Consider the following 7698-nt stretch of genomic DNA (forward strand, 5'->3'; position numbering starts at 1 on the left):
CGCGATAGCTTCGTGGAGACAACATTATCGATATTTCAATATAAAAGCAAAAATTGAACTGTTTTCTATTAGAATATGTGTTATTATTTGCTTGGGTGTGAAATAGCATATTTTTAAACTTTTTAAATGATGAAATCCGGCAAAAATTGCCATCTTATAAATGCTTTTATCAAGATAAAAAATGCCCACGCACAAATATTGCCGCTGATAAAATTTTTATCAGGCAATATAAATGACAGTTGGTAGGCAAAAACTTTTGCCTGTGGAGACGGGCCGTTAGGTTAGCCTGTTAATCAACAAGACTTGGCAGCACGGTTATAGGTGGTTTTTGTTTACATTTCCCCATCGCTGTCAAAATAACAGCTGACTGATTGGAAGCTGGCATCGAACGTGTTGCAAACGATTTTCTTCTGGTTAGGCGGCGTTGTTTTCTAATTAATTAAAGCTTGGAGTTCCTGCATTAAAAACTTAAGAAATGTCTTTAGCCGACGAACTATTGGCTGATCTCGAGGAAGACAATGACAACGAAATTGATGAGCTGCAAAATGTATGTAGATTAGACAAAAATTTAAGCCTTTTCAACGGTAGTGTACATTTTTGCAGATGGATGAGGATGAGGAGGCAGCGCAGGAGATAACAGAAAAGCTTCTCAAGCCACAGGTAAATCTCATGGAAGTTGATGTGCAGGTGCAATCCGTACGAGAGCTCTGCAAATTGCGCGACTCTGAACGTCTGCAGTACGTGCTGAAACAAATCGAGCAATATGGTAGCAGACAGCGTACCTCAGCGGAGATGCTGGGAAATGTGGAATCAGACCCTGAATATCAGCTTATCGTGGAGGCCAATGCTATAGCGGTGGATATTGATAAGAAATCTGTAAGTTTTATGCATACTAGGCTTTGCGTTTGTAATCGACTTCAAAAAAGGAGGCTATCAAAGCGTCGGAATATTTTTTTGGTACTGCATAACTTTGGACCACGTTAACCGATTTCGATAATTCTTTTTTCATCGGAAAGGTGGTCCCTTGATGGTGGTCCCATACTAATTTTTTTTAGATCCGATAAGTGGATCATGAAATTAACGGTACACCTAAATTTTTTTGTGGGAATTATTATTTCACCTGGGTTTTTGCTTAAAAATTGCTTGTTTTTTATTATTCTAGCAATTATACACAAATTTGCCAAAGAGAAATATCAAAAGCGTTTTCCCGAACTGGACTCGCTGATTGTTGGCGAAATTGAGTATTTGTATGCGGTGAAAGAGTTGGGCAATGACCTTGAGCAGGTGAAGAACAATGAGAAATTGCAGGCCATACTAACGCAAGCTACTATTATGATTGTGTCAGTTACAGCGTCAACAACGCAAGGGTAAGGAAATTTCAAATTTAAATTGATAATATGTACATACACACATATATAACAAATTCGTTCCTTTTTAGCACTGAACTGACACCTACCGAAAAGGCTCAGATTGATGAAGCCTGCGAAATGGCAATCGATTTGAACAATTTTAAATCACAAATTTATGAATACGTAGAAAGTCGCATGACCTTTATTGCGCCCAATCTTTCCATGATCGTGGGTGCATCGACCGCAGCAAAACTGCTGGGCATAGCTGGTGGTTTAACAAAACTATCAAAAATGCCTGCTTGTAATGTACAAGTGTTGGGCTCACAAAAGAAAACTTTATCTGGGTAAATTAGAGTTATGTTTATTGAAAATTTAGGATTAATGACATACGTACATTCTACAGTTTTTCGAAAACGCAAATGCTACCACACACAGGATATGTTTACTTCTCACAGATTGTGCAAGATACATCACCGGTTGGTAGAAATACTTTAGATATTTATTTTCATACTACTAAACTCTTTCGACAATTATAGGATCTTCGTCGCAAAGCATCGCGTTTGGTTGCTGCCAAGGCCGTACTTGCTGCACGCGTAGACGCTTGTCACGAAAGTGTGCATGGTGAATTTGGCTTGAAGTTCAAAGAAGATATTGAGAAGAAGCTGGATAAGTTGCAAGAACCACCGCCAGTTAAGTTTATCAAACCACTATCCAAGCCGATTGAGGGTAGCAAGAAGAAACGTGGTGGCAAGCGTGTGCGCAAGATGAAAGAGCGTTATGCACTCACAGAATTCCGCAAGCAGGCGAACCGCATGAACTTTGGCGATGTAAGGGCAATTTGGTTTTGACTCAAAAGTCAATTTGCATATTTAAATTAACCAATTTTTAAGATCGATGAGGATGCTTACCAAGAGGATTTGGGTTATACACGCGGTACGATTGGGAAAACTGGTACTGGCCGTATACGTTTGCCACAGGTGGATGAGAAGACTAAGGTGCGCATCAGCAAAACGTTACAGAAGAATTTGCAGAAGCAACAAGTCTATGGTGGCAGCACGACAGTGAAGCGACAGATTTCCGGAACTGCTTCAAGCGTCGCTTTCACCCCTTTGCAGGGATTGGAAATCGTTAATCCGCAAGCTGCTGAGAAATCTCAGGCTGAACAGAACGCAAAATACTTTTCTAATACGTCTGGTTTCATATCTGTAGGCAAACGAACCACTTAAAATGCTACCAATAAATGAAGAGTAATTAATTCAATTAAATAGTATATTTTCAAATTTTGGCTAAAATAAAGTATATCGTATTCGATTAGTCAATACATTAATAACGATATAATAAGCAATAAACAGAGACAAAAACAAAACTGAAATGGAAATTGTCATACAAAAATTAAGCATATACATACATACATATATAGATTAAACTACAGCGTATTACAATGGCGAGATTCTGAATAAAAAAAATTAGCACCGTAATGTGCAAATATTTATAAACATACATTCATACATAGATATACACTTATAAAAATGTAAAAGCCAAATTTTCGAAAGAGCAAAGATAAACTGCAGTCTGTTAAATTCTTGTTGGAATTAAAAAAAGTAATAATGTGGAAAGGTAGATTATGCTTTGTGTGCATTGTTAACTCAGCTTGCCTATTTCTAATTTTCGTTGCAGCGCCTCCAATGAATTGTTTAGAAAGACTGCAATAATTCCGGCAACTGTAAAAACGCCACCAATTATGGAACAACAGTTTGTAGCAAAGTGACCAAATGATCTGTAACGCCATTAAAGAGTAAAATTAATGGGCTAATAAGAGTATGAGAACTAGAGAAAAACTTTGTAGTACCTTTGCTTCTCTTCGTACTTGACCATAAGTGGCGATAGCTCATAACTGAAGAATATACCTGGCATGCCACGCTCCTTATTTGAAAGGTCCTTTTTGTAGCGCGTCACCGAGAACTGATTGGTGTGTATGGGCGGGCTGTTCGCTTTCACATACATAGTAGGCACAATTTTTAGATAGTAATTGTACATCTCGCTTTTCACAGCTGTAATGGAATAAGAGCGTTTGTTTTTTATTGATTTAGAAAAATACATTTACTTTATTCAACTTTTGTCCGTTAATAGGTTTGTTCGTCGAGCAAAAAATTTGTACGAATTTGTACGAATTATCACGATTTTTGCCCAAATCGCGTTCGTGCAGACCAAAAAATTATCCAACACTCAAAAATTGTGAGAGCAAAGTGACAGTTCTCTTGGAGAGAAGTTGCAAATTCTTGCTGGAAAAAATTTTGCCAGCAAGAATTTGCAAACACGAAAAACATGTGGTTGTGGCGCATGGTTGCATTTTTGTCTACAATAATTTGAATAAATTAGTTCGTTAAATTTAAAAATTTATAAACACGAGCGATTTTTTTATGAAAAAAGGAAGTAAATAATTGTTGATATTGTGTTGAGTTGTGTTGAAATTTTTTATGTTTGAAATGCAACCGTGGACGCCAGCTGGCACCGAAACTTGCAAATTCCTGCAAATTTGCGTTCGTGCAGAAATTTGCAAGTTTCTCAACATGAGAGAGAATTTGAGAGAATTTTTTCTTACTCTCTGATATTTTGAGTGTTGGATAATTCTTGCTGGATTTTCGACGAACAAACCTAATATCACTTAACTACTAGAGGGCGTTATAGTCAAGAATGATAGAATACAAGATTGCGCCGTCCTGGGCGTTGACATTTGTGTACCACAAGTAAACAAAGAATAAAGCGAAAAGAAGAAAGAGTTGAAACTGCCAAAACAGTTCACTTTACAGCGAAAAACGTGTTTTAATTTTGCTAAATGCGAAAATATTGCATTTTTCACCTAATCTATTAGAGAACAGTGAATATTTTAGTGCACTCCATTGCTTCGCAATTGAGGCTGCCTCAGCAAACGTCTTAGTGCACTCCATTGCTTTGCAATTAAGGCTGCTGCAGAAAACCGCGGTGCGGCAGCATCTCAGCGGGATTGATTGGTTAACTTGCTAATGGAGGCTGCTTGGAGCAGAAGCAAAATCATTGTGAGGAAATGCTGTTAATGTAATAATAAAGAAACATTTCGAGAACGGCTTTGCCGTGCCCTATGTACACAAAATGCAGCGATTCGTTCCAGCGCTACACTAGCATCTACGCTTCTTGCATCTTGACGGCTGTCGCAATTTAACACACATCACTTCATTGTATTAGTTTTTACGAAGTCTTCAACTCAAAAATCACTCACAAATTGCAAATTAACACAATTTAAACTGATTTTTCACTTATAATTCAAATTTCTCTTTTGCTGATTTGTAAACAAAGGTTTATTTACAAGTTACCACAAGTGTCAAAATCGGCAAAGCCAAAGTAGCGGTACCACTGACGGCGCCACCTTTGTTCGCTGCACCGTGCGTTATAGTCACTTCCTATAAAATCAGCTGATAAACGGCACACAACTAGTGCATTTCACCACATCAAGCGGTTGACTGATTATTCACCACAAACACGCATTTGACATTTCATAGAGAAACAAAAAAGCAACAACGAGAACGTGTGTAATTTGCATGAAAAAATTCCAGAATTCATAAAATCAATTTCGATAAAGTAATTAAATAATAAACAAGTCGCACTTTGTAGCGAAAACCAAATTTAACGTTAGTGAATTGGAAATATCTACTTCCTACCAAGACCAACCCGCAATCTTGCAACTACAATGCCAGCATTGCCCAGCGGAGTTTATGGCCAAGCGCAGGGCCCATCATGTTTTGATAAAATGAAGACAGGATTCACGATTGGCTTTTGTGTGGGCATGGCAAGTGGAGCACTCTTTGGTGGCTTTTCAGCATTGCGGTGAGTTTGCGTCCAAAAGTAAAGCCGCTGATGCAACTTTATGCAATTACATAATGCATATGTGAAATGTAGCTCAAAGAGTGTGGCACTTTGATTTTTGATCATTCAATTTGACAAATTAGCTCACACTTTATTTCTTATAGATATGGTTTGCGTGGTCGCGAGCTCATTAACAATGTGGGAAAAGTGATGATACAAGGCGGCGGTACTTTTGGCACTTTCATGGCTATCGGCACCGGCATCCGTTGCTAAGCAGAAGATCGCTTTGGGATAACGCAATGCCGGAACATATTTTCGCTTTTTTTTATAATGATGCCCTTTTCTTATTAATTTCATAGATTTTAGTTTACCCACAATACATATACTGAGATACGTGCAAATATCGTTAAAATAAATATTTTTGAAATGAACATTTTTTAAATGCAGCGGCTTGCAGATCATATATTTTGAAGTAGAAGATAATTTATTATTTGTACTTACCTTTGTCTGATTCGACGTGCAGCCCGTCAAGTGGATGTGTTTTTGCAAACTCAATTTTGTCACCAAACGATAAATGATTAATTGTGTGATCCAATTTCACATCGGTGAATTGAAAGTCATGTATATGAAATTGGCGTATGGAAAAACTGTTGCCAGGAGCAAAATGAAAACTACCGGCCATCTGAAAATGAAAGGTATTTTAATAAGCAAAATTACCAATAGCATATAATCTGCTTTGAACCCAAACGCATACTCACTCTATTCACTTCTAAATGTCCCTGTACTCTACACCCTTCTTTGAAAGCATCTGTATCACTATGTTTGAATTGATCTTTACATTGCTCGATTTTATCCATTTGCACATTCCATCTTCTTTCACGATATGAATTCAGCACCTCCTCACAAGTGTTGCAGCATCTTAAATAAATACAAGAAACTTTTGTATTTAACTCTGTATTGCTTTATATTAAAATTTAGCATTTATCAACCATACTGGGTGCTATTATATTCAGCGCCATAGCAGCTACCACAAGTGGCGTTTTTGTTTGATGGCGACACAGCAACAATTTCCTTTATTGGTTCCGTTTCTTTCAAAGGATTACCCTGCAAATCCAAGCGATGCTTGAAAATATCATGATCAACGCGCAAGTGCTGATCGCCTGAGGAGTCCATAGCGTCCAGTGACACATCTTTAACAAAACTCATCATTATTGAAGGGGTAATGGTAAATAAAATCGTATAATTACGCACAGCTACACGCTAAATTGTGTATTGTTATATCCAAATTTATACGCAGTTTGTGATTTCGCGTGGTGTCTACAAACAGATCCTCTGAGAGATTTGGTCGAAAATAGGCAACACATTCTAGAAAAATCAGTACAGCTATGATGGTGCTGCTGATTAAAGTTACTGCAATTATAAGATATAACTCAATTTATTTTCTAGGTTTATTAATTCTACGCATAATCTTACCTGCCGCACCACTAACAGTGCGTACACTGAAATCCTCAAGCGTACGTGGGTACGCATCCAGCCGGCGGAGCACATCCGCAATTCTCATGTTTCACCGTTGTTCCAACGCCGCTGTAAAGGCAGACAATTTCTGAAGACTCTGTAATTTGTTTATATTACCTGGTCACACGAAAGCAATCTTTTAAAGTTTGGTTAAATAAAACATTGTACGGTGAAATAGGAGTGTAAAAAACTGCTGCGCTGGATTAAAAAAGGGCACGTTTGTTATTTGGCTCGTTGCCTCATCTGCCAATTCTACTTTTTGTTCTATTTACGAACGTCACTAAACGGAGAGGTGATAGAGGGTGCTGCATTTCTAACTCGACAAAATTCAGCACAAAGTCAGCAAATGTTCGATTATTTTTACCACAGTATAGACACTAGCCCATGTAGGAATGTTCAATATCATATCGAATATTCGAAAATTTCTAAACACTTTGAAATCTGGATCGCGGATCGCAATACCGTCAATAAATATTGAAAGTGTAGCACTTTCAAAACGCGATCCATACATTTCGTCAGTACATCTTTTACTCTGTGTGTGGAATTGTTCAAACAAAGAACGTAGATATTTACGTTCTTTGGTTCAAATATAAAATAAATTCAAATAGAATAAACTGAAAATATATTATAACCAATTTAAACATAATATGGTTCATTGCCTGGTACCTACGGCTTTTGCAAATTTTAAAATGAGGCCAAAAAAGTCACAACCCTACTTTTTAGTTTCTGGCCAGTGCGTTGCCAGTTTTTCAAAGCACTTAATTTCTTGAATTCGCGAACAATGCATAAACGGGCCTATTTTTGAATTCATGAAACTAAACAGTAGGGTCGTGGATTTTTTGGCTACCTTTTGAATGTGGAAAACCTATTGATAACAGGAAAAGAACCATATTATATTTAAATTGGTATTAATATATTTTCATTTTAATCTTTTAATTTAATTTTTTTTATATTTGAACAATTCCACGTAACTTTTCCAGTGTTGTAAATCCTG

At 37.2% G+C, this 7698-nt stretch overlaps 3 protein-coding genes across 4 annotated transcripts; 2 read left to right on the forward strand and 1 right to left on the reverse strand.

Moving 5' to 3' along the window:
• The first annotated feature begins 347 nt into the window (after positions 1-347).
• Prp31 (pre-mRNA processing factor 31) lies at positions 348-2686 on the forward strand. The gene is made up of 7 exons (XM_017611164.1): positions 348-547; positions 604-880; positions 1163-1367; positions 1439-1693; positions 1753-1825; positions 1886-2176; positions 2240-2686. The coding sequence occupies exons 1-7, from the start codon at positions 476-478 to the stop codon at positions 2573-2575; spliced, it is 1509 nt and encodes a 502-aa protein (XP_017466653.1). The 5' UTR covers positions 348-475; the 3' UTR covers positions 2576-2686.
• On the reverse strand, positions 2601-6981 carry LOC108359334 (endoplasmic reticulum-Golgi intermediate compartment protein 3). Its single transcript, XM_017611161.1, has 7 exons — positions 6663-6981; positions 6441-6599; positions 6184-6379; positions 5948-6107; positions 5691-5871; positions 3199-3400; positions 2601-3126 (listed from the first exon to the last, which is right to left on the reverse strand). The coding sequence occupies exons 1-7, from the start codon at positions 6748-6750 to the stop codon at positions 2991-2993; spliced, it is 1122 nt and encodes a 373-aa protein (XP_017466650.1). The 5' UTR covers positions 6751-6981; the 3' UTR covers positions 2601-2990.
• On the forward strand, positions 4879-5620 carry LOC108359335 (reactive oxygen species modulator 1). 2 transcript variants are annotated; one of them, XM_017611163.1, is made up of 3 exons: positions 4882-4937; positions 4996-5210; positions 5354-5620. In XM_017611163.1, exons 2-3 carry the CDS (start codon positions 5074-5076, stop codon positions 5460-5462), a joined length of 246 nt encoding a protein of 81 aa, XP_017466652.1. In that variant the 5' UTR covers positions 4882-4937; positions 4996-5073; the 3' UTR covers positions 5463-5620. The 2 variants fall into 2 exon arrangements, with proteins under 2 accessions (XP_017466651.1, XP_017466652.1); XM_017611162.1 differs by having other exon boundaries at positions 4879-5210.
• Positions 6982-7698: the final 717 nt, after the last annotated feature.

This window comes from Rhagoletis zephyria, unplaced genomic scaffold (assembly GCF_001687245.7).
Source record: "Rhagoletis zephyria isolate East Lansing unplaced genomic scaffold, Rhagoletis_zephyria_1.1 Rzeph_scaffold_00375, whole genome shotgun sequence".
NCBI classification, from domain to species: domain Eukaryota; kingdom Metazoa; phylum Arthropoda; class Insecta; order Diptera; family Tephritidae; genus Rhagoletis; species Rhagoletis zephyria.

Excerpts from the sequence above, each read along its gene's own strand:
- Prp31 (XM_017611164.1), top strand. The coding sequence starts at position 476 with ATGTCTTTAGCCGACGAACTATTGGCTGATCTCGAGGAAGACAATGAC. Across the intron at positions 548-603 it reads AAATTGATGAGCTGCAAAAT|ATGGATGAGGATGAGGAGGC; the intron begins GTATGTAGATTA and ends ACATTTTTGCAG. Across the intron at positions 1,694-1,752 it reads CAAAAGAAAACTTTATCTGG|TTTTTCGAAAACGCAAATGC; the intron begins GTAAATTAGAGT and ends TACATTCTACAG.
- LOC108359334 (XM_017611161.1), bottom strand. The coding sequence starts at position 6,750 with ATGAGAATTGCGGATGTGCTCCGCCGGCTGGATGCGTACCCACGTACG. Across the intron at positions 6,600-6,662 it reads CACTGTTAGTGGTGCGGCAG|TAACTTTAATCAGCAGCACC; the intron begins GTAAGATTATGC and ends TTATAATTGCAG. Across the intron at positions 3,401-5,690 it reads GCACGTCGAATCAGACAAAG|CTGTGAAAAGCGAGATGTAC; the intron begins GTAAGTACAAAT and ends ATTCCATTACAG.
- LOC108359335 (XM_017611162.1), top strand. The coding sequence starts at position 5,074 with ATGCCAGCATTGCCCAGCGGAGTTTATGGCCAAGCGCAGGGCCCATCA. Across the intron at positions 5,211-5,353 it reads GGTGGCTTTTCAGCATTGCG|ATATGGTTTGCGTGGTCGCG; the intron begins GTGAGTTTGCGT and ends TATTTCTTATAG.